General features: G+C 33.8%; 2 protein-coding genes across 4 annotated transcripts in view; both read left to right on the top strand.

Annotated features, from left to right (window-relative positions):
* The first annotated feature begins 212 nt into the window (after nucleotides 1-212).
* LOC148618117 (nucleoredoxin-like) lies at nucleotides 213-5,514 on the top strand. Its single transcript, XM_088585990.1, has 6 exons — nucleotides 213-340; nucleotides 695-894; nucleotides 1,640-1,796; nucleotides 2,413-2,490; nucleotides 4,109-4,308; nucleotides 4,505-5,514. Exons 1-6 carry the CDS (start codon nucleotides 244-246, stop codon nucleotides 4,637-4,639), a joined length of 867 nt encoding a protein of 288 aa, XP_088442116.1. The 5' UTR covers nucleotides 213-243; the 3' UTR covers nucleotides 4,640-5,514.
* A 5,422-nt stretch (nucleotides 5,515-10,936) lies between these two features.
* LOC148618116 (small conductance calcium-activated potassium channel protein 2-like) overlaps nucleotides 10,937-27,527 on the top strand; it is a 50,542-nt gene continuing 33,951 nt past the window's right edge. The window contains exon 1 of one of the 3 annotated variants that reach the window (XM_088585989.1): nucleotides 10,937-11,070. The gene's annotated coding sequence lies outside the window, so the exon portion shown is untranslated. Of the gene's footprint in view, nucleotides 11,071-15,621; nucleotides 16,089-27,527 lie in introns of those variants that run through there. The other 2 variants (XM_088585988.1, XM_088585985.1) reach the window with 2 other exon arrangements.

Below are 27,527 nucleotides of genomic sequence, written 5' to 3'. Positions count from 1 at the left end.
TTTTTGTAGAACATTCTACCAATAGTAATGTCCAGAAATAAAGCTGAATCATATCATCGTCTACGCAAAGGTTTACAAGTCGATTAATATTAATATTAATACTTGTATTTACTTGTGAGCTATTTTTAGTCATGGCTACAAGTAAATAGTTCATACCTATTTTTAGAATCTCCTGTTACATTAAAATTCACGGCATTGCGATTTTTCAGCTTAATTTCGAGTTGATATTAAAGTATAAAGAAAATGGCTGGAAAATTGGTGGAAATGTTTGGTCAGAAGGTGAAAGGAAAAAATGGCGATGTGAATGTGTGCGACTTGTGTGGCGATAATAAGATTATTGGTAAGAACACTCAAACTGATTCACTATCTACCATATTGTGTTATTAAAATTGTTGATAGTACTTCACGTTGTCGATAGGCTTGATTTTTTATGTGATACGTAAGGACATTTAAATGGTTTCAAGATCAAATTTTGTCAGGACTGAAGATTAGATAATTCTATGTAATAATGTATTCACTTTCGTAGGCCTGAGGATATATTGGTGTGTCTAATCCGGGACTTATAAGTCATGCATTATTATTGATTTTTTTATGTAAAGCTATTAAAATGTACCGAGAAAATATAATGAGGATTCTAAGTCGACAGGAGAATCGCATCAGAATTGAGCCTGACTACTAACATGTACAATTCCAGGTGTTTATTTTTCTGCCCATTGGTGTCCGCCATGTCGAGCCTTCACTCCTCATTTAGCAGGAAAATACAACGTCTGGAAAGAGGCGGGAAAACAGTTTGAAGTTATTTTCGTCAGCTCCGACAGGGACCAAGCTAACTTTGATGATTACTTTAAAGAAATGCCATGGTTAGCTATTCCGTATGATGACGAAGAAAGAAGGGTAAGCAACTATGATTGTTTCTAAAAATGCGGAAACAACGGGGCTTTAAATGAATTAACCACAGCAAAACATGTGGTAAATCAATATAAAATCGGACAACTAAATTGAGGTCAGGTGATTTGCGTTTCCATAGAAGAGCGTCCTTAAGGTCAAAGGGTAAAAAGCGGAACTATACCGACTGCGTCGGAAAAACTAATAATTAACTTTTGTGAAAATATTGTATAGTTCCTTCTTATTGAATGTATAGAATATATATTGTTTAGATTTAGATATTTTCACTTATCACAATGAAGGTTGCAAGACCGGATTCTAATTAATGCGAGTAGGATTGAACAAAATACAAACATTCATTGTGAATATATCCTTCTCCACAGACATTTGTGGACGACCATTCGACTATTGAGGGCCAAGCGGGACTGGCAAATTTCGTAAATATATATCTTGGCTTTGAACAAGATGGAAATAAATATTCTGGACTACACTTTCTTTAAGACAACAATGCAATCAATTGTTGTCCAAAAGTATAGAATCTAAAGTACAGTGAAATGAAAATATTTTTTTTTCCTATATTGTTTGGAAATAACTTTTCTGACCCACAAAATTTCGAAAAATAATTCCGACTCAACAAAATTTACCGAACACCCCTCCTTTTTGGAATCAGATAACATTAGTTATAATTTTTTCTTACTTCTTTCGTGGTATCCTGATATACAATATGTCATGTATTTTTTTTTCTTGTATTCAGAACAGTCTTTCTGAGAAGTTTGAAGTCGAAGGTATTCCAACTTTAGCGATTATTGACGGGAAAACCGGAAGTCTTATAAGTGAGGATGCCACTGGTGATGTTGACGATTCAGATGATTTTCCTTCAAATTGGAACAATGATCCAATTAACATCACAGGTAAAAAAATTATTGTTTTTTCGTTTTTTTTTCAAGATGAAAGTTATGCTGACGAAGAGTGTACAATTAAGAGAATGCAACATCCCATAGAAAGGCATGTTTGCATTACCCAATTTCATACATTAATTTACTCCAAGCCAGTCAGTGGGTGAAGAAATTTTAAAAAGGGGTTGCCATAAATAGGGGGGTCTAACCCTCAGACCCCCCCTTTTGTGTCTGCCACTGAGTCTACATGGGATTCTTACTTCTACGTGCCACACACTTAATGGTGAAGCACCCTGTACCCCATTTAAAGTTACTTGAGTAACTTAGTGGACCATCGAACCCACAACTTTTTAGGCTCGAGGTGTGCTACCACTAGATTATCGAGGTGGTTTGTGTTCTCGACATAAAGTTGATTAAGATGTTGAATTTGCTTAAAAAAGGTACACGTTGGCCACGGAGCTCGTGAATGGTAATTTTGGGGAAAATGATCAAATGTCGCAAAACTCGTCATACCGACGAAACCATCATGAGAAGTGTGATCAAATGGCGACGATATCTAATGGATGACACGGAATTTTAACTTGAGATTTAAATGCATCAATTGATTTATTGTTTAATCTTTTCTTCCCAGATTTAATTGGAGCAAAGGTCAAAGGAAAGGATGGAGATGTTGAAACTAGTAGTTTAATGGGAGATATGAAATTCATTGGTGAGCATGTGCGAGACATTATCAGTAAAATTTCGATGTTCAAAAGTTTATTTTTTACTACAGCAAAAAACAATTGCGTTCTTAATAGAATCATGTTGTCAGCGTCGTCCGAACTTGCGTATAATTGTATCGATCTTCAGGTATTGTATCACCATGTCCATAATTGTATCGATCTTCAGGTATTGTATCACCATGTCCATACCCCAAAACATGCTTGGATTAATTTTAGGTTTTGTGACAAGTGTCGTTTAGGAATTAGGGACAAAAAATACCCTGGTTAACAAGCTAGAAAATGTTTAGATAGAAGCTATGCGAATTGTAATAGGAGGGACCAAATTATCATCTATCAATAAACTTTATGATCAAACGGGTGGGAAAAACTTCAGACGGAAGGGAAAACATAGAGTCATATTATTAAATAAGATTATTAACAAGGAAACTCAAGAGTACTTGTAATCGTTTATTCGAAACTCGGTTGATTCCTTGCATGACATTATATTAGACAATCACAAAATAATTTAGAAATTCGCACGAGAACTAACTTCTACTCTGAATACTTTCTGCCAGAAACAATTAAACTGTGGAACAAACTTCCTCAGAATACCAGGAGTTCTAGGTCCACTAACATTTTTAGAAATTAGATTCAGGAACATTTGATAAAATGCCCGAATCTTTACTTTATTGCTACACGACTGGGGCAAATATTACATGCCAGACTGCGAATAAACAGTGCTTCACTCAACGAACATCTGTTCAGTCGTAACCTTGTTAATTCCCCTAATTGCACCTGCGGTCATGTCGAATCAACTTCTCATTTTTTGCTCTTTTGTCCCAAATATACTTTGTTACGAAATGAAATCATATTTTCTATGGCATGGCACTTGATGTACAATGTACCTATTACTGTAAATGTAATGTATGGCTCAAATAATCTAAATGCTGAACAAAATGTATAATTTTTTCTTAAAGTTCAGAAGTTTATTATCAAAAGTAAAAGGTTTATAAATGCTTGACTTCTATGTACTGTATCTCTTCACTAATTTTGTAATTCCATTTTTATTTTTCTATTCGTTTGTCTTATTTACTAGTCAATTAAGAAAATCATTCAAAATGCATCTTATTTATAAGAATATTCTTGCAAGTTTACTCTTAAGGACACGGAACTTTGTATAAGCTATCTAGCTTCTTTCCGAATCCTTCCATGAGTTTGTATGTAAATGTGTACATGTTTACTGTACTTACATACTTGAATAAATATGTTTAAGCTAAAAACATACCGAAAAACAATTCAATTTTCATTACGTCCGTACAGCAACGTAACTATGAGTGAATGGATATCTTAGAATTGTACAACAGATGTCATTCCACCAAAGGAGATGAAGACTGATTATTTTTTTAAGGAGGTTGACCTAGGGTAAGGGACACAACTCTTGAAATCAGTGATATGTATCATATCATATTGGTGTTTTATATTTGAGATTTTCAAACATACTATCATGATTTGCTGATATTACCAATAGACCGTATAATGAGGGAAATATTTTTTGTGGTTAAATAAAAATCGAAATTTCGCATTAATCTTGATTGCTAGTTTTATGAAGAAAGTATTTATTTTCAGCCTTGTATTTTTCCGCTCATTGGTGCCCGCCTTGTCGGGGTTTTACGCCCGTCTTGGCAGAGAAATACAAGAAATGGAAAGAGGCAGGGAGTAACACAGAAATTATTTTCATCAGCTCTGACCGAGATGAAGCAAGCTTCAATGAATATTATTCAGAAATGCCATGGCTTGCTCTAGATTTTTCGGATAGAGATCGAAAGGTATGTTGCATGTTTCACAAATTATGGGTATATATACTAGTTATGAAATCAAACTTGTCAATTAACAATCAGAATTCCGGCTTTTGAAAAATAAATTAATTGAATCTTTTAGGACAAAAAGCCAACCAAACACCTCCCTGTGGCGTCAATTAATTTTATGAATATACAAAATGTAAATTATATTTCTTGTTTTTAGATGAATTGCAGCAAGAAATTCGGAGTAACTGGAATTCCCTGTTTAGTTGTTCTGGATACACAAACAGGGGAGGTAATAACGAAAAATGGCCGCGGGAAAGTCATGGAGTCGGATGGAGTTCCACAATGGAAATAAATATCATTCGAAATTTTCTTTTGATGGATCACCACTTCAATGTTGGTGGAAGCATTGACGTAATTTCTGATTTTCTATGATATTTGTCCTCATCCTCTATTGTACAAACGATATTAAAACGTGTGATCACTAATATTTGAGCATTAACCACCTTATTGTATGGGGTTGGGGTTTCATGCTTAAAATAAGTTTATTCTGGTCTTCAGAAAATAAGCGAAATATTGGTCAATACACACATTTTATATGCAATATGAATATCCAGACTACAATTTTTTTGCACAGACATTAATATTTTTAGAATAACTTTACTTTGATTTGAACATTACCAAAACTCCCTGTAATGAAATGATTGGTGCTTTACTGATAAATTTTGATTTTGACAAACAAAAATTTATCTTGTAAGGGATGTTACTGTTTTGTTACGTACCCAGCTGACAGTTAAATATCTTTATATATTTATCTACTGAATAACATTTGCGGTCGAGTCCGATTTTCGAGAAACGCATTGAAGTGTTTTTTAAACTTCTAAAGCCAGGCGCTTTTAGGTAAGGTTTGACACTGGTTGATCTGCAGCAACAATGAATAGTGTCATTTGTTCAATTGACTTCTATTGCCTATAAGATATGCAAACTTCAATATCTTCCGGAACCGTTTTCCGTAATACTCAAATAGTCCTTCACAAGAACCACTGACGTTTTTGTTTTTGTTTTTGTTTTTGTTTTTGTTTTTGTTTTGTTGTAGATTGCAAGATGGTTTGTGTTTTTAGATGTTTTGGTTGTTTGATGTTTATAAACAACATTAGCGACCATTGTCAGATGTCATATTCATGTTTTGTTATATTCAATTATACACATAAAATTATTTTACAATTGTGACTAATTGTTTTCTATCTCAGACATACAATCACACGTAGCATAACATCTTCAATACAGATAAAAGCTTGCAATCGGATTCTGCCTTTCTCGTGTTTCTTTCCATTTTCCTGGTTTCTCTAGGTAATGCTCCAAAGAATCATTGATTATCACGCGAAAAAGTATATTATTTTCAAATGATAATGACATTTCTATATTCGTTGCGGATACACAAAACTGTTGATAGACATTGGGAGATATTTAGATACTTCTCATACACAATAAGTTATCTATCTGATCGAAATAGCAGTGTAAACCAAATTCATAACTTGTAGGTGCATAAATTATTGTGTGTATTAAGTACGTGTAAATTAGTAAGTAATCTTCATTTAGTTAAACAGACAATTACATGCAAATATAACAAAAAGACATACATACATGCAGACAACAGACACAGTATTAACCAATTTTCACAGCATGACGAGGCCTCCAATCCAGTTTAATTGACATCCGTGTGGCAAGCGCCGCTTGGTGCACAAATCATGGAAAGGAACCCAAGTCAAAACAACTGTAAAACAGAATATAGATTTAAAAAAAGTCTATGCAGGCGTGAAATAATAATAACAACACTACACGAGGAAAATATAATTAAAAGCAAGCACAAACAAAAAGTAGTCCGAGCCAACAAGTAGATCAGCCATGGGGCAGCACAGGTTAAAGGCTCTACAGTGGCATTCTTGTCCCCCACACAAGCTGTCAATAGAGGACTTAATTTCAATACGAATATAACCTTTGACATTAGAAGCACTGAGAGCCTGGTGAAATTAATCTGAGCAATCTAAATGTAAAACATTAGTACATATGTATGTGTAGTAAAATCCTTGTCGACAACCACGAATACGGAGTAAGGGTCTTACTACTTTCGTATTTTTAACAAAAAACGAAATCTTTATAACTCACACCTCAATTTTTTATAAAGTTATAAATCTTATCTAATGTGCAACTGTAGATGACGTGATCTTTCTTAAAAATGCCAAGAAATTCAATTTCGTCCTCTCACATGTTTTACGTGCATCATATTTTATTTATTTTAAACTGGTCAAATGAGGTCAAAGTTCTGGCTTTATTTGAAAGACTTATCACCGTAGGCTGTAGTTTTTGATGGGGGTACCTCTGCAGAATTAACCTACATTATGTGAAACTGTAATTATTATTATTTTTTATAGTTTCCAAATCTTGCAAGAACAATATACAGTGAATATTTAATAATTGTAATTACTATTTAAATTGGTATTAATCGAAATTAAACTAGGAAAAAACTATGGTACTATCACAAGTTGATACATCCCACTTCCCTCCCAGAAACCATTAAGGAAACCCCAAAAGTCATTTAGATGGAAATAAAAAAGAAGGTGAAAAATGGAATCTAATGATGAATCTGTGCAGGTATCATCGGATTTCATTAGGTATTTTACTAGAGTTGCGTAAAGAAACTGGGGACGGACGAACAGACGGACAGCATAATCACTATCTAATTCTTACATGTAAGTACGAATATAAGAAACATATACATTTGAAACACAAATCAAATGAGATAAGTCCAAACAAACCTGTTTTTTTTTTAATACATGGAATGCATGCAACAAAGATTTAAATACTTCAGTTTTTCAGCGTCTGCAGTATTCATTCTATTTTGAATTATCTGCTTACTGCATCAGATTTACTTAATTCCCATCAAAACCTCAGCACATTTTGGTCTACTAAATTACGTCAACCTCAGCTGAGCCTCTGACTACTCAATATGTACCTATCAACACATTAGCACATCTCGATCTACTCAATGATGGCAACCTCAACTGAGCCTCTTATTATACCATATTATCGGTATGCATATAATAACGAATGCTTGACATATATGGTATCTAGGAGATAATAGGCTTCCTTCAATCATGTCTAGTTTTAATCTGTTTTGTTCTCTCAATATAATTTTTATTTTTCTCTTACTATCTTTCTAGGTAAGTGCTTTAATTTTATTCCTACATACTCGCACTTTGTTTGAATGTAATGTATTTTGAAAATCAAATGCTTAGTTGAATTTCTGTAGATTTTTTATGTTGCTAATTTTGGTCCTTCTGGTCACGTCGTTACGGGAGATTTAACCATTATCGAAAACGAATCTCTACGTAATATCCTTTCTAAAGGTCCCAAGTACCGTGAACCACGCTCCATAAATTGGAATTATAACTTTAAAGTTCTTATGGATGCCGTCGAGGACTATGCAAGAAAATGGATAAAACGAGAGCAAGAAGACATTGATTTTCTATCAGAGTGGTTAAAGGCCGTGAGGTCTTTAATTTTGAAACGAATGAAAGTTTTAAGTAGGTCAATGAGTGCCAAGGCTACATCAGTTTTCAAAGACCCCGATGTAGCAAAAACATTGTCTACTATACATGACAAATATGTTGTCGTACCAGCAGACAAAGCCCAAAACAACATTGTTTTTGTCTGCAAAACGTTTTATATCCAATGTTTATTATCAGAGGTAGACGTAGAAAATAATAGCAGTGATAAGACCTATACTGCTATCACTCTCTCCAAAGAAGAGAATATGGAAAACCATAGATCTGTGCTATCCTCTTTTGGTCTCTCTACCAAGGACGATGATTGTGATTTACCGTCTATGTACTGGATTCCTAAACTTCACAAGAATCCATACAAACAACGTTTCATAGCTGGATCTGCAAAATGTACCACCAAACCTCTTTCAAAACTTTTAACTTATATACTCACAACTGTCAAAGAGGGTCTGCAGTCCTACCACAACACTTGTTGCTCCCGTAGTGGTATTAAGTCAATGTGGATGCTGAAAAATTCGAAAGATCTTTTGGAGACAATCAGTTGAAGACTATTATCTGAATATAATAGCATTAAAACCTATGATTTTTCAACACTGTATACTTCTATTCCCCATACTCAGTTAAAATCCCGACTTAAAAACATTATACATCGTTGTTTTTCCAAAAAAAGATGGTACATCTAGATACAAATATATAGTTCTTGGTAGAGATTCCTCATACTTTGTAAGAAATAATTCCAAATCATCTTCCAAATATACAGAGGAAGATGTTTACAAAATGCTTGAATTTTTAATCGACAACATATTTGTCCAGTGTGGTGGACGTGTTTTTCAACAAACGGTCGGCATTCCAATGGGAACAAATTGCGCTCCTTTACTTGCTGACCTATTTCTTCCCTCTTAATATGAGGCTGACTTTATAGCTGATTTGATCAGAAAGAAAGAATATCGTTTGGCTAGATCTTTCAATCTCAGTTTCCGCTATATAGATGACGTACTGTCTTTAAACAATCCTAATTTCGGGGATTTGATACATCGCATCTACCCAAAAGAACTTGAGATAAAGGATACTACAGACACTTTGAAGTCAGCCTCATATCTTGACCTACACATAGAAATCGATGGTAAAGGAAAACTATTGACCAAACTTTACGACAAACGTGATGACTTTTCATTCAGAATTGTCAACTTTCCTTTCATCTGTGGAAACATCCCTTCGGCTCCTGCGTATGGAGTGTTCATATCACAACTCATACGTTATGCCAGAGCTTGCCGTAACTACGCAGACTTTTTGTATCGCGCTAGAACTCTAACAAATAGGCTTCTGGAACAGGGTTATGTTGCTACAAGATTGAAGTCATCACTACAGAAGTTTTATGGTGGTCATCATGAACTCGTGGATCGTTATGATGTATCCATCAGCATCATGAAAACTGATTTATTCAACGGGTCATAGTTTGCCTTTCCTTGTTTGTCTACCCCGGACTTGACTTTTTATGAGCAACTCGGCGGGTGTTTCTAGAAAAGCAGAGGACGCTTACCCTACCGGTGCACCTGGTCCATGCTCCCAGTTTTTAGTGGAGTCCGAGTTGCTCATTTACTTTTGTTACTTTGTATGTATGATTTTAGTTACTTTATGTTCTTTGTTGTATGTGTCTGTTTTCCATGTCTGGTCTTTGTCCCTGGATTATATTCTTTTGATTACCGCTATAACCTTGGTTCCCTTGAGTACTCTTTGTATGAGTACCCGTTATGCCTACTCAATGACATGACTGACAATTCGCACATTTTATACGACCACAAACAATTTGCGGCCGTTTAATGGTAACTCGTACCCACAAGGTTTACGTGTAATAACTTGAATATTAGATGCTTGATCTTGGAGTTTAAGTGTATGGATCTTCGGTATCACTATATTGTACAGTAATGTTTTATACTACAAAGAACAAAGAAATATTTTGATTGATTTTGTGGTTATTCTCTTTACTGCTATGGAAAGGAGTAAAAAGTGCCAAAACAAGTACTTTAAAACTTAACTATATGCATATGTGTATGAATGTCTATTCAAATGTATCACAAGGTTCCATACCGACAGACAAGTTGGGATTGGAGGTGTTTACTTAACCATTAAGGAACTAGGGGATAAAAAAAAAACGCACAGTTCTGAACAATAACTTGATTACTGTGTATTAAGTGTATGGATCTTTATGAAATTGTATGTGATTCCATACCACAAAAGGATTGTTTTAAATTAAAGGACTTCTTGTTCGTAAAGTAAAGGAGCTAAAATAAGGGTCAAAAGGGGTCAGAATATGCATTTTCCCCAACCCAGTATATAACTTCCTCATTTACCTGCAACCTCAAAATTCTGTGATTACATTTTGTACTTCAGTTGTGACCAGAATCTTGTCAAACAGCTCATTAATAATTGAAATAAGAGTATCAAGTTTGGATGCTGTGTCCGTATTTGAATCAACTTTTCGACAATAAAGTAAATAAAATTGTGTTTATCCAAATTTGGTACACGTATTTTAACGCATGGATGGGTTCTAGGTACTTCTCCCGCGACACCTAAATGAAAATAAGATATTATTTATGTAAGAAATACTGTTGAATGTCATTCAGATTGTGGATATAATTTGTTCTCGAACCTCGGAAAATGTCACTTAACATGTTTAGCATTTCAGAGAAATTAGGCGAAAATAGAGTGACTTCTCTTTTCGTGTAAAAAATATCTGCAAAACATCAATATATTGTTGGCTTTAGGCTTCGATATCATACAGTTGTGGAACCACACGGGAATTAAATATAGGGATCAGCGAATAATATCTTTGTCTCGCCGATATTTATCAATACCAATATAGAGTATCCTGCAAAAACTTCGTTTAATTAAACATCCATATCTAGTATTTCCCTTTTCGTCAAATTAGTAAAAAAAATGCAGTGTGTGCGTTTTGGCATACTCCGAAATGCCATTTACATTAGTGTAATAGCAAAATTGTTCTTGCCACGCATTAAATAATTGTTTTATGGTGAATTATACTGTTAGGACAGTTCGATCAAAAGTTTTGTCGATTTTTAGTGGATTATTGTTTTTTTCCTACCACTTCTTTTTTGTCAAAATATTACAGCTAGAATGGATTATTCTTACATGTAACAAGGCTATTGTGTGGTATGCTTGTGCGTCTAACCACAAAGTCTGGATTAGGCTGCTCTCTAAATAGGTAGGAGTCATGTATTTAAGTAATTCGCATTTTAATTGCGTTCACTTGTCCCAAGTCATGAAATTGTTTGATGGCCGTCTTGTTTTCCTAATATTTTCCCCTTGTATTTTACATTTATTCGATTATCCCAAGTTGGTATTGTAGTTTCCGATGAGGGGCCACTGAAACAGTTTTGTCGTTAAGTGCCAGATCTCAAATGGTGAGGGAAAGACGGTATTCTTTAGATATAAATTTTACTTCTGGTTCTCTCGTGGACATTTTTGCCTTAATACTAGTACAGCATTTATCCGTGATCTAAATCATAATTCTTCCGATCTTACTATTTTGTAACAAGGATCGAAGGGTCATGCATTCATAAATACTGCACTCTTTAATCGGAAAATTGCCATTTTTTTCCTCATTCGAATGCTTTCTGTTATTGGGACCCATCTCAGTTGCAACGGATGGTTCCACTTGGACGAGTCATGTATATTATGAGTCTATCATTATGACACAAAATTCGCCTATCCGCTCCAACCATGTTTTTCTTTTTTCATTACATATGAGATCAAGGAAGTTTTAAAATGTCCGTCTTAGATTTGCGTTTTTAAAAAATTTACTACGTTGATACACTTAGCCTGTGTAACACATAGACTTAAGGAGGGATAAAGTTTCCAAACTAGGGGTCTTCCGACACTTCCGAATGTGCTATAAAATATTTTGTTTTAAAGTCTGAAAAAATTCCCAAGTAGGCCAAAATTTATTATACGTTACAAGTTATATTTGTCTACAAATTACAATAATATGTTTATCCAAACTTCTTGCAAATAAAATAATCAACTGCCTAGTATCATTTTGTATTTCATGTGGATGCCTCAAGACGCCCAGCTAGAGAGCGCAATGTAGTGTAGCGTAACGGCTGATATTAATCACATTTCAAGGAGTTTATTTTGTATTTTTTATTTAAGGATTAATTTTAAATTTTTTTTGGTAATAATTTCGTGGATCATTAGGACCAACGGCGCTAATGACGTCACAGTACCAAGTTTATTTATACAAAATAACCTTTGTTATCATAAGAGAACCAACCAACCAAAAGGCTTCTCACTAATCAAAATAAGTCATTACACAACAAAATGAATGTTCAATACAAAAGCCAATGTGGCACACCTGAAATTGTGACGTTTACCGTATATTTATTTGTACAAATGTAAATCTTACATCTGTAGCTGATTTCAGTTATGCGGCTTTGTCGTCATTAAAATATTTACAAGCTAGTTCCTTCATGGTGAATCGTAAGAGAGTAAAATACCGTTTCTAACAAAAGAGCTGGTTCCAACAAACTTCGGACCAATTCAAACCCCGTCTTGTCCCGCCATTGACATTATATGTGCTACGAGTTCCGACGGGGATAGTTCTCGAATTATCAATTCGGAAATCAAACACGTTATTATACATGTATACAGTCGATATAGAATATCTAAGTTTTGTTTATGATAGTAAACGCTACGTAATTTCCTTGAAATGTATACAAAATATGTTTTCTTTGTTCCTTTTAGTTGATTTGCTCTCATGTCAAGTATAAATATGACTTAATTTGCTTCATTTAATCCAATCATCCAGTTATAGTGTTAGACGTGATATTAGCTTTATTCCATAATTAACCGGTTATTCCGAACTGATCCACATAGCGTTATGGCAATTATTCAAGCTGTTTTCTATCGACATAACATTTTCCGATTAAGGCGTTGAGTCTAAGCCGGTTTTGTGGTTTCCTAGCTCTTAGAATGTGCAAACTTTCACATTCGCTGTGAGTCACGATAAAACATTGACCTGTTTTTATAACAATTTTAAGCATTAAAACAACGCTAACATTTCCTCTAAGTTGTAGCAAATATTCAAGATCTGATGAGGTTTATATAAAAGCAAGCGGAAGTATTAGAGATCGTGTACATGTAACAGATCATGCTCGGTCCGCTTGGGACTGAAACCCAAATAGTCGTTCATCCGTCCAATTAATAAAAACGCCACTGGGCGGATCCAGACACTTTGAAAAGGAAGGGTGGCAACCGGGGTTTCTCAGAAAAGGGGGTACTAGGACATAATTTGCCATTTTTGTCAATTTTACACATGAAAATGACAAATTTATTTACACAAGGGAGGTGCCAAGCACATGCACCCCCACTTTGCATTCGACACTGCTTTAAAGAGTGATGCTCCCATTACAGTTAGGAGTTTTATTTTTGAATTTGGGCAAAGAACAAAGAGAGCGTTTGATTTGTGCTTGGTTACGTCACGCTCATCTGATTGATAGTACTCTCCAGGTGTTTATATTCCCGCTAAATACACCTGTTCTTAGCCACCAGCGTTTGCGGAAAGTCGTTGCAAACCCTGAAATAGAAAGTAGCAAAAAAACTTCAGGCCAGGACACATAAGATAAGGATCGTGGTATACTGTAACCCCATATAATCCTTTACGTAGAATCTGTTATGTCAATCTAATATAATATATTATATATTGGCATATTTTGTCATATCATATTTTCACTTCATTAATTTTATATTTACACTTTCGACATTTCATTAAAGAATTGTCAGATCCACACTAACCGCCTAATCTGTGGAATCACTTTTATACGTCACGCGTTGAGTTAAATAGGAGAGCGTTGGCGATTTTATGACATTTTAATCCAATTCTAAATCGAATCGCCTTTCCCGACGATAGAGTTGATGCATAGTATGATTATAAATGTTAACAAATATGCAGCCCGATATGTTATATACCAATCGGGTTGCATATTGATACTGGAAGTAAGCCCCTGTGCTCGGACAAGTAAAACTGACAACCTGAAGTTTGTGAATTCTCAATTCGGAAGACTTGCGGGTCAATATGTTATTATTTCTGTGCAAATGAACCTGATTTTTACTTTCCCTATTTCTCTAGTTAATTCAGAAGCTAATATAAGCCCAAAATATGTATTTTTCACTTAGAACTTTAAGTAAACTTATGTCACCAAACGTTTTCGAATGTGAACAATGGCCTAATGTTCCAACGCGAAGATATGATAGAGAGTGCAAAACTTGGTATACGTACAAGCTACTGAAAAAAAACATGCCTGTAATCCTGCACGATCAGACTACTCGGAATTTTTATTTCTCACATTACCAAACTCACAACTCGCCTCATTTGACTCTCGACAAAATGCATATCTAGATACGGATTCCGATATTAAAGGTTTTTTTTTAAAGGGATACAGTCTATAACAAGCTTTTCGATTTTAATGTCCATGTATATTCAAAACTACATGTAGTAATCGGAAAATTAATAACACGAAGAAGTCTTCATTGTTTTGAAGTCGAGACAAAGTCAAAGGAGTAATAGGAAATTATCAAATTCGTATATTCCGAGTAATCAAGAGCTAAGTACTCGATCCAAATATCTGACAAACGCAAGTAATTTCTCCTCATGAGACACCAAACCAATTACACTAAATAATAATGAAAAACCCATGCGTAGGTTAGTGGATACCATCTGATCATTCCGAAATTCTAATTGTTGGATCAAGAATATAGGACTAAGTTGACATGAGAAAAAAAAACAAAGAAACACAGTGACTATCTAAACACATGGAATATAAAAATAGGAGATGTGGAATGATTGCCGGTAAGATAGCCATCCACCAAATACTAAGCAACGAACAATTTAACTTCTTCAATGATGGGCAAGATCAATACCATAAAGCAAGCTGTAAAAGACCCCAAATTAAACATGGGAAACTGTTCATAAAAGCCCAAAAATCGACCTAGTCTACAAGAAAAAAAAGAAAAAAAACAATGACAACCACTAGAATAAGACTACAGGCTCGGCTTTGTCTTTGGATACGCATGTAAAGTATTATTGAGACTAAAAAGTAATGAGGAGCCATTGCAAGCACTCCTAAATCAATTTTTGATTTCACTGAAGATGATGTTCGTACGTAAATGATATTTCAAATCACTCAAAAGGCAAATCTCCTGAATAGATGTGAATTACTAGAAAGATGAGACTCCTACTCTGGATCTTGGTCACATCTTGCGATTATTTATTTTTGATAATACAGAATATAACCCTTTGTATACGGGTCAGCTGGGTGGGGTTATTTCTGCTAGTGCAGACTGAAAAGATATTTACACAGTAAGTCTGACAAATCCCCTTTAAACTACCATTTTCAAAATGCAGGCGCGAATTATTTCATTTCCTTGTGAAATGTGTGATTTTTTATTTTTTATTTTTTTAATATACGGATATCTTTAAATCTATTCAAATTTCTATCAAATATATCAAATTCATTATATACCGATTTCATATGTTTATTACCCATAAATGCGAAGCCCCAAACAACTTCTATCATAGCATAAGCTCTGACGCTTGTGCGGTATAGTATTTCCAGTATTAAAATTTCCTCTGCGTGATTTTTACTGCGGAGGTGTATGTAAATAAATCTCAAGGTTCGCTAACGCTTCAAGCTGTCGCATCAAATCAACCTTATTACAACAATGACATTTAGATTTCCCTTAAAAAATTCGGATATAAACATGTTCGATACCGAAACGTGTTAATCGGCAGATTTTTTTTTACATGGGAGAAAATGTAGATATCGTGTAATTGATTGAATAATTTACGACCAGGATTATATTGTGAACGCTTTGATAGGCGTTGAGAAAAAAAAGAAGTTATTAACTGTTCAACAGAACCATCTTAGTGTCTCAATGCTTAGAAATTCTCTACAATTTATCCATCGGACGTAAACCATCTCGAATATCAGAAATCGATGTTAATGAAGACTCCTAGCTAATTAACCAATCAAATTACAGCGCGCGCTGCGATCGTCTGCTGCAGTAATCTCGTGCGGTTGTCTGTCATTGTAATTATTTGTTGTGTGTGTTTTGACTATATTAGATCTGTCAGAGAATCGCCTCTTGTCTGACATTAAGCCAGGTGTAAATGTGGAATAATATGTCAGAATATGAACGGATATCATGCAGTATGTTCTGCCGTAGGTAAGTTCGTCTGCTTCGTCTCCAAAGGTCAGATGTCAATTGCCATTCGAAATGTGGTTCCGTAATGTTCGGAAATTATCTAAATGTAATAGTTAATGTATCAAAACTTTTGTTTAATTTTTGCTTTTAACATGCAGATAATTACGTAACTTTAAGTTTTTATATTTAGTTTTTTGGAGTGGCAGAAGTAAATTGCTGCTATGTAAAACAAACCAACCGTATTTTTTCTTGAAGCCCATTGACTGCCTAAACACTCAATATTTAATGTAAAAAGTTGCTGTATAAATACATATCTGATTACATTAGCATTTCGATTGTGTTTTTCAAATTTGAAAAAAAAAATCTTGAATTTACATCAAAATTTGTATAGCATTAAAGAATGATAATTGTTATTCATTAAATCATGAAAATTGACTTTAATCATATTTCAAGACAAAGAAAGCTTATGTTAGAATTTATATAGAATCATCTCTCTGTTATATTTCTATAAATGTTTTCTTGTTTTTATAATACATACCATTGTGCTGTTTTTGTTCACGCATGTTACAAATTGTAGTTTCCTGGTTTTGCGTGTTAGCAAAAATGTGTTGTAATAGGTTTTGGCACTGATGCTTACTGAATCTTCTATAACTTAACAGAAACAATTACCTGAATCTGTCGTGTAATGAACTCGACCCATTAAGGAGGTGGGAATGCTGTGTACATGTACATGTAGTTCAGATTATGCCCAAACCTGTCGAAGATGTTACAATACCAACTATTCAATATTTGTATAATTTTGAAAAGACAGTTAAAAAAGAATTAGTTGTACAACCTACTGTGTTGGGGGTGTCAACATTAAAGCGAAGAAAAAATATGAAAAGGGACACACACAAAATCGTCATAATTCCTGTTTTAATTATTCGAGGAGGAATGACTTGCATGAATTGTCGGCCCTATCCTTGTAACTGTACAGAATACATACACGTAGTACTTAACAGTGCATAAACCTGAACCTAATATTAACGCAGTGCCACACATTTTTCCAGCTGACACTATTGTTTGGACCACGTTTGAACAAAGACCAAAAATAACTGGTCTTCTTAGTACATTTAAGAACAAAGGTTCTTAAGTGACTGTGAATATCCACTTATACGGAACAGGGGTTCTTATTGTTCTATATACAGAATCTTTCAAAGTCAGAAATAGTTTTCCAAAATCTTGCTTAGTTGTACGATGTGTAAAATATGTCATACATATGAAATTCAATTTACCCATTTATATGAAAACCACGACCTAAATGATAAATAGGCAAATTTTATCAATCCTAACTAAATGTATCTTGAATCTTCAAAATTTCTATCGCGGAGTGTTCGGTTCAAACGCATTTGGGGTAAATGACCGTAATATTTCTTCTTTCATAAATCAAATCTCATAAAAAGAAAGACATTTACGTAGCTAACAGTCTTAGAGTGTGTAATAGTATTGGCACAAACTGAAGGTAACATGATTTGCATATTAACTTTCAGTTGCACTTCCTATATAAACTCATATGCGTTCCACACAAGTTTATGGCAGGAGACCTTTTTATCTAGTCGTTGTCGTACCAGATGACACGTGGAACAAGGACTTAGTCTAGCCTTTGCTTTGCTTTCTTTTCCAGTTCACTCCAGGTCATTCTGAATATATGTTTATTTTCCCGTTATAATTCTAGGAGTTGAAAAGCTACGTCAAAAATCGAAGACGATATCATGGTTTGCGCCATACAATGCGCATAAACAAAAGTGTGATTTGTCTTTCATTTCGACATGTACAGTTACATTACATGAAGATACAGAAATTATTGCCGCAATGTTTTTTTTATTGTTGCATGAAATTGCGACGGGTTTGTGATCGCAATAATTCAAACGCTCATTATGCATGGAATGCAATACAATACAGTTTTTTTTTAATATCGATTCACAGGCAAAATTATTTCATATAATTTTCACCTGAATTGAGCAAATTAACTTTGTGACAGAGTTCACGTGAAATTCGAGTGAATCGAGCCTTCACATGAAATTCATGTGAACTGTTCACATGAAGTTCATGTTAAGCGAATTTCGCGTGAAAATCGCGTTAATTTCATGTAAAGTTCACTTGAATTTTAAGTGAAACTCGATTAACATGAATTTCACATAAACAATAATTATCTGTGTAACGCAGTAATTATAATCGTACGTTGGCTTAAAAAGTAAATATTGCACTAATAAAATTTTATTGCACGCAATAATTTCAGAATAAAATTATGTGATATCGATCCTACGGCAAACTTTCATATGATACGGTTTTGGTATTTCTTTTTAAATGATACAATCATTAACAAGATTCTCTATTTTAATGTTCATGTACACGTATATTCAATAGTTGGCAATTGTGTAATTTAAACTAAAGATTTTTTGTGAAGTTCACGAAAAGATCTAGTTTTCATAGGAAACAAGACAATTCAAGACACAATCTAGGGCCAAAATAGTCTTTTTTCCTGCTACCAGCAAGAAACAAGGTATGTTGGTAGCACAGGTACTTGCCTCAGATAAAATCGACACAACTACACTTACAACAACACAACACTGTAATGTATAGGAATCTATATTTACTAGTATTCAGAGACAAGTGTCAATGGAAAGTTGGAAAATTACTGTATTTTCCAAAAGCAATTTTACATTGAGTTGATGGGGAAACAATCTAGACTTTAACAGTGCTTGAGCCAGAATGGCTATAAAATGTTAAGTGTATACTTAAAAATAATAATAATAACATAATAATAATAACAAATAAAAATTAGAATAAAAATAAGCAAGAAACAGACATATTATTATATTTGGCCTAATGGAAGCGGTAGAAAAAAACTTGCGTTCGATTTTTGTGAAGAAAACAATCATGATAACAATATAATATACAACTCTGGCCAATCATGATCAAGAAAAATAGCAAATTATATAAGTGCATCTGTACTCATTATCATTGAATGTCAGATTCCCTTCATCTTTCATTAATAAAAACTTACATGAAGAAAGACATAAGTTGGGCATCAACATGATTAATTTGTTATTGAAAGTATGCAATAACATTGCAGATAAATAGTCTTTTCTGTCGGAAAATTGAACCTACATTGCTGGTACAATGTTGATAAAATGACTGAACGATTTTCAAATATATTAAAAACATTTTGGTGGTAATATTAAGTACGATAAGAATTTTTTTATGTTTAACGATAGGCGCCCCTGCATGTACTCTTTTTGGGTTTAAGAGATGGGAACACCGAAGGGCCGATAAGTTTGGGGTTTAAAACAAACCAGAAGGAGAGGTTGTGGGTTATACCGTTTTTGTTTTAGTTTAATGAGCATTTAGGATTTTTTTTTGTACAAACAGTTGTGCGCGACTATCTCCTCGTAAAACTACACGCGCCTCCAGTGTTATAGCCTTCCAACTTTTATCCTCGGTTGCTACCTGCTACTCCGTGTTAGTAATTAATTAATTCGCATGATTGACAAATACGATATACAGGAAGTATGATAATCTGGTATTTAATGGCTTAGTACAGATTTTGCGGGCTTGCTATAATCCTTTACCTTTTTGCACCTAGTATTACATGTATTTACATCCCTACTTGTATTACGCTCTTACTTGGTACAGATTGCTAATTTAAAACGCTCATTAACAATCATGTTAAACCTGGAATTGATTAAGTATTAAGATAAGTCAAATATTTATTTACTTGGTACTCAATCAAACCAATGCATGGAAGCTAAAATATTACGTTTATAATGGGTATATTTTAGTGTAACTACTTAACATGTAAGAAAATCTGAGAGAAAAAAAAATGACAAGCTATTTTAAAACAAATTTATGATTTGGCAGTGAAGTTCACTAAGATATATTTAACATCGAAATATTCGATTTATCTTAATTTTACAAGTAAAAGCTCTTCCAATTAAAACAAATTACAGTGAAACCTGTCCGAATCAAAACCTGAGTAAATTGAAAACATGTCCAAACCAGACACTTTTTAAAGTCTTTTTATGTCAGTTAATATGTTTTTCGAACCTGGGTAACGAGAATGTCGTATGCTGCAGTTATGAAGACTGTCACAACTGACTATCATGGAACGTTGTTGTGGTGAACTATTGAGCAAGAGCAAAACATGTTTAATAAGCAAACACACGAAGACTTCGACCTAAAAAAGTTTTTAAAAACAAGCTATTGACGAAGTGTACTGGTAGAGTAAGTGTCTATGTTCTGCTTGTGATTTAATCTTCCTTTCCAAACCGAAAACGATACGACCATTGCAATTCAATGATGTGCTATAATAAAGGATTATTTGCAAGGCGGATCCAGAGTCTTTAACAGTCGGTGCTGGAGCCAAATTTGCCATAAAATGTTAAGGTTGGGTAGGATAACCGGACACATATACATTATTTTTTTGTGGCTTCAGTGTTAACGCTGCGTTTCTGACCGGGTTTAAACAACTTAATCCGGTAAAATGTATAAAAAAATAATTATAGACACTCGTGTACAATGATGACGACAAAACTCCTCTATCACTATGTGACTGCAATTTGAAAAAGAAATTTTTCATTCTTGAAAAGAGCAAGCCTGCACGTTAAAGGAAAGAAGTATTGATTTAATCAGAAAGGGGTTTCTGTAATTAATGGTTACATCATAAGCTACCTTCTTAATTTCTCTAAGAACCTCATAACTCTGAAGAAGGCAATTCATCAAAGATAATGATATTATTGCGTTTTAGCTGATAGTACTGAAACTTTGACAAAAAGGATTGCGTAAGTTTATCGTTAGTTTTTGCCATAACTAAGTTTATCCTTAGTTTTTGCCATAACTAAGTAAATGTTTTACTGTTTTCAACTAAGCAATGCTGAATCTAATAAAAATCAATAGTTATTGCTAGGGTCAGAACCAAGGAATAAAAACAAGTTAACTCCATATAATCTTAAAAAATCTTTTTTTTTCATTGAAATATATTGCAAATGAACATACATGTACCTCTTTCAAAACATCAATATTCCAACATCCAAAGAAACATTTTGAAAAATGACCGGTAATGAAGATGTCAGATAGTGGTCAATTCAAATAGAAAAGATGTCCATCAGTTAAATAATGTTGTTAGATCATGTTATTGAAATGTACGTTTTAGATTGTTTACCATTTTGCCTGATTATTATAAAGCCTTGTACTTAAAATCACCACCTTTTCCAATCCGAAAATTTACGTTGTTCTTGTTGAGTTATGCTTTAGGCCCATTATGGCCGTAAACATCCACTCTCCTTTTAAAAATTTCACATTAACAATGGCTGAAATTAATGTTCATGAGAAAATTCAGTTTGTTACTTCTTATCCTTTATAAGATGTTTAGAATAATAGTAATTTTGTCAGTCATTGATTTGCACCGAACTTTGATTGGTTATTTCGATTTGCTAAGTGCGTGTCGTGCTGAAACTAATGTTACTTCTCGGTTTTCATTGTTTTGTAACGACCATAAACCTATTTAACTTCAAAAGTTGGTTCGGGTTGGTGTGTTTTGAAGTATTGACAACTTCTGTGAAGACACAACTATTGAAAGAATTATCATGAATCTTCTCGGGTGCTTTTCGTTAGTACATAACTATATGAATGGAGGTTGGGTAACAGCGGGTTTAATCGGAGTCTGAATAGCAGGTTGCTATTATAATCTGGTTGCCTAGAACAAAATGGGATCCACTGGATTGATCAAAATTATATTGTCAGCCGGTATTAGAATCTTTTTACTTGTACAATTTGATGTTTATATTTTTCTTTTTGCTGAAAATTTTCGAGAGAGAGATTTGCCACGAGATAGTAAATATTCAAAACGACATTTAAATACTAGCAAAAAATGTCGATGATTTCCAATATTGATATCCGAAAGGGTGGTTCTGAATATCTTTATGAAGTCCTTTTGACACTGGTTAAGTTTACTAAGAAACATACGTCTTGATGCAATAAGATTCCAATTCCAAGTTGAATAGTTGCTTTTCGAAATGCCAACAAACGTTTACGTAATTTTGTCTTGATTTCAACAATATATATGAATGAATATTAGAACTACACATGGTTGTTTTAAAATGGTGCTGTTACTACTGAATATTTTGCCTGTAATAAAATTTGTTGTTTGCCCCTAAAAATATGGATGCTTTTAATTTGATTGTTTTTCTAGTTTATTACTATTAAAGTATTGTTTAACCAAATTCTCTATACGTTTTCAATATTATTTCGGGTTCAATACCCTCTTTTCACATAAACATAATTTCTATCTACCAACCCTATATAAAAATATTGAGCAGGCAGGCTGATCTTGTCCCCAAAGCACGCGAATCTGAAAAGCCTAAAGCATATTGTGCTGTTATTTAAAACACAGCTTTACATTTTGTATGTGCTTACGTTGTTGCTGTAGATTGATCCTGTTAAAAACTGTTTTTACCATCTGTTCTTACGTGTCTGTTTGCCATTTCCATGTATTTTAAGACGAAATTATAAATCAAAATATATTATCTACTGGTTTGTAACGTAAGTTTCTGTATGACTGGACAGGATTGTTTTCACATCCTATTCTTCTCAAGGTAATATTTTGTTTGTTGAATATTTCATTGATTTTGTAAAATTTGGCTGATGTTTTAAGGAACGCTTTAATAGTTATTTTCTGCATCTTGATCAACTTTTCATTTTTTTCTATCCCCAACCTGTTTTGTTCAGGCCAAGAAAAAAAATATGTCTGTTTAAGGTTACCCTACTTACCCTATTTTTTTCTGCCAACCCAAGGCCATTTTATTTGCATTTTAGTTGAAATGCCGCTAAACATTTTCAGTCGAACACTATTAAAGTCATGAAATCTGTATAAAATAATGTAAAAAAATAAAATGATTTTACCTATCTACCTACCCTATTTTTATCCAATGTAACCTCAAACAGATATATATTTATTTTTGGCCTCATCAAATGAAATAAGAGTTTCTTAACACGAAACGGTGAGACGAATATCTTCTTATACTCCCATTCAACAAGCGGATGGTATATTGGAATTCCTTTGTTCATCCGCCATTCCGCCGGTCATTCCGTCCGTCAGTCTGTCCGAATTGTTTTGGATCCCAATAGATGGGTTAATTTCAAATTTGAATTTATATAGATGGGGCATACGTTGTATGCAATTGTGTCTGCTGTCCGATATCAACTTCATGTTTTGTAGGACGTATGGAATAATAGAGAAAATTTTGTGTCTGCGGCTGGATGGTTGAAGATGCCATACATTACCTTTTGGAATGCCCAGTATATTTAGAGACACGAGAACAAATGAAAAATAATACTGTCTTTTTACCAGAATTAACAATCGAAACTTTGCTTTTTGGAAATGAAACCTTATCTGATGATTTAAACAAAGATATATTTAAATCAGTTCAACTATTCATCAAACAATCAAAGCGTTTTGACATAGGATTATCACAGCAAGCAATTTTAACTTCATCCTGTTAATATTTCCCATATTTTCTCTTTTTTTTATACTCTTTTTTTTTAGTTCAGATAACTATTGCCATGTATATTGAAATGACAAGTTCATCACATATGATAACATATATACTGTCCTTGATTCAGTTTTGTCACAACTAGTTGTTTAAATTGTATATTATGTTTTATTGCTGACGTATGTTCACAAAATATTTATAATTGATTATGTGGAAAGGACCTTTGTAAGTTGGTATAACTTATGTCCAATCCAATTGCCTGTAAATTTTAGCAATAAAATATGTTTAAACTAAACTAAGAGAAAATTTTCATCACAAGAACCTCAGCTCTCAGTGGATGGATTGATTTCAAAATTGGTATGTGGTTTTATTTTAAAAGCTGTCCGATATCAACTTTCAGTACGAGTTGGGTATGCATAGCACAACGACAATTTTTTTTTGGTTTGGTTTGTTTTGTTTGTTTGTTTTTTATTTTTTGAAAAGCATTGCGCATGCTTTTTTTCACGCTTTTGTTGTCTTGTTGCTGTTCCGGTATAACTACTTCTCCTTTTCTCCCCAACTCGAAAACGCCTCTGTAATTCAGTTTCTTAGTCTACCTTCGGTTTGAATGAAAAGTTACTGAGTTATATTTGAATGTTGGCTTATTCTTGAATCATTGATTGCTGAATGAAGTGTTACTGCGGTAATTACGTAGATAACGTGTAAATACTTTAAAGTATGGTGCCAACATGTTTACAGTTAATTCCAATAAACTAAAACGAACCTTTGTGTTTTGCATGTGAGGATGTGTTTGATTTATTGCAAACAACTTAAAGCTAATCGACTACTCCTTTCCAAAAGAATGTTAAAACTGGTAATCCTTGAAACAGTATTACAGTATTATCACAGTATTTATTAAAAAAAACTTTTTTAAAACTTGTAACCCTCTCTATCTCTTGCATTCGACTCCCAAGCCACGAGGACGTTGTATAATTCTGTATTATATGATAAATTGTCGAGTCTTAATACAGAATCCCTTTCAGGGGTTAACTCTCTCAGTCTAGTGCACCGAATCTGCTAGTCATTAGAGGTTTTGACGTCACAAGTTACTTTTTTACGAGAACAGCAACCTTGCTTATACTACATGCGCTGTACGTTTTTACGCAACAACTTGTTTTTCAGTGTGTTTTAATAATTGCTTCTTTTCTGAATGACGGAATTAGGTTTAGTATGTTTTACAGATCTTTTTAACACGTGGGTTTCTTGTATACAAATATAAACTATGTGTCAAATATCGCTGATATATTTCTTTGTATTTAAGTAAATAGGTCAATATCGTTCGTCACATTCTAGTAAAAGGGTTTTGGAGGTTTGTTTCGGTGAAAAGAATTGTGATAACACTTATGGACTATTTTTAATACCATGAAAAATATGCGACACACCGTTTTATTATCTACAGATATATCTGCCGTTACGTCTGTTTCCCTTATTGCACGTTTTATAAATCCGGCCAGATAGTACCGCGCTGGGTACAAATGCGGAACTGAAGTTTAGTTTCATCCTTATCTTTTGTTATTTTTTTCTTTGTTTATTTGACTTTGTTTATTTTTTATTGGCATTTTAGGCATATATTTCCTTTTCATTTGCAGTGCTTCATAGATTGTTTATCATATAAACCAATGCATGTAGAAACAAAAGAAGTGGAAAGTTACCACAGCACGAAATAAAATGGGTATATTTATCATAGTTGGATGATTTCTCTTTGAAGCAAGGAGAAACTTTGCATTTTGCTCCATTAACATCCTTTGCCAATGACCACTTTCATACTTATATCGAGGTCAACTGGGGATCAGGTGAATTGCAATGGAAGCCAAGGGAACAAAAACTTGAATTGATTACTACAAAACAAACGTGGTACAGTAATATAGAATCATTTCAGACATTTTCAATGTTAGTATTTCCGCAAAACTATAGCTGGTCTTGTTTCCTTGCTTCGTCTGGTATAATAAAACCGTGAACCAGTTTCCACTACATATTGGACGTATATGGCGAATGTAGAAGTCAACTATACAGACTATTGATGACTTTATCTTTACAAGTATATTATTTATTTCAAGTTCAAATTGTTTCTGCCATTAAACTAATAAAAGATTCTATGTGTTAATACGCATTTAGCATTTGCCAAAAAAGTTGAACAGTTGACATGTTCAAAGGGATCTAATTGTAAAGCTAAATCAATTATACCTTTTGAATTTAAAAAAAAAGAAAGAAATTCAAGTATTGAATTCTACTCATGTAGCAGACTTGTCACCCGTCAAAAATACTAATATTAGCATTAAAATATAACTCTTATAATATGTTGTGACTTTATAAAGAAGTTGCGAAAATGAGCTCCACGTCCGACTCGGTCATCAGTTCTCATTTGCCTAACCTACATTAATTGTTCTTTTTTTATAATTTGGAGTTTTCTTTTTGGAATAATGTATATTACTCTGTTTGGCCCCCATGAGCGTAATTTTGGAAAAAATGGTTAATTTTACATTTTAACTGTTTTCTTCGGATTTCCCTATATATATGTGCATGTCAATCGACATATATCAATACATCTGATATCATGATCCGATGTTGGTTAAGGTGGCGTCGTTACGTTGCACCATATGGTGTTTTTATTGTATTTCTTCACGTTTTGTATGAAAAGAAATGTATTAACATGGGTTGTTTATTACTTAATAAATAAATTTCAATATTCCAATATGGAGCACAATACTTTCAATATGTTAAGTTTATTACTTTATAAACGAGTTTGAAATTCAATATTTCACAATTAAACGGGCGAACAGACGGTAAGTCCTCATCAAAGCCCAATATCAACTTGTCTAATGGCGAATCCGAAGAATTTTAGGGGGCTCATTTGCTCTTTTTAGGCAAAATTAACAAACTTTTCTAACAAATATAGTAGGTTGGGGATGGAAAGTGTTCTAGCACCAAGAACCCATTCCTGGATCCGCCTCTCACTTGTCAATTATTTTGATGAAAACTTGGAATCAGCGGTGTCTTCCATTATGTCGACCCTGCATTTGGCTTCCTGGTTCATAGTTGATATTAGACTACCCTGGTCTTGATCGCCCTTGGGAACTGCTTTATGCTCTGTCTCGAGGAGTAAGTATAGAACATTTTAGCACCTCAAAAATACTAGTTTCACAGGATTTTCAGCAATCGTGACAAACTCTCCCAAAATATCAATATAATCGCCCAATAACGAATGCGTGGAGACAAATTGCAATACTAGTATTCGGCTGATAATTAGGTCTGTTGCAAATTTCATCGATCGGAAGACATGCTAATAAGTCCTCTACCATGGGGATCGAATTTCACGATAAGCTGAGGTCAGATGTGTTAGGGTTATAGGTTACCAGAAGAAGATTGGAAACCATCTTACGCCTGCTTATTGCCGTATGGTTGTCTTGGGACTAAACCACATCCTCCTACTGTATCCAACCTGACGTAATAGTCTTCTCACAAGTCGACACAAGCATAGGGTTCGAGACCAACAACAAAATAGCGAATGAGAATTAACAAATCATTTTTTATGAAAAAAATAATACAGAAATTTCTTCATTAATGGAAAACTATCAACATTATTTGAGCATCATTTTTGAATAAAATATGTTATTAAGTGTATGTAATTGTAAAAATAAGGCAAATTGAGAAAAATCAGAAACATGCATGTCAAAAACCTACCAGTGTGACAATGTAATGTCACTCAAGTGTACTTTCTCTATTTGAAAAGGCCATTATTTGATCTCTGCATCACTGGCTTTGCTGATAGAAGAGTTTCAATCGAATCTTAGAAAAATGAGGTTTTTGACAGAGTTATCTGCCCTTGAAATGTACATTTTCAGTGCATTTAAATGAAATTGTAACTCAATGGTCCAGCTTGATATGGAAAATC

Source organism: Perna viridis, chromosome 5 (genome assembly GCF_037379345.1).
Source record: "Perna viridis isolate PV_CMFRI_1.1 ecotype Kerala chromosome 5, ASM3737934v1, whole genome shotgun sequence".
Classification (NCBI taxonomy): domain Eukaryota; kingdom Metazoa; phylum Mollusca; class Bivalvia; order Mytilida; family Mytilidae; genus Perna; species Perna viridis.
Note: the sequence above shows the minus strand (reverse complement) of the source record. Positions and strands in the feature narration are given on the sequence as shown.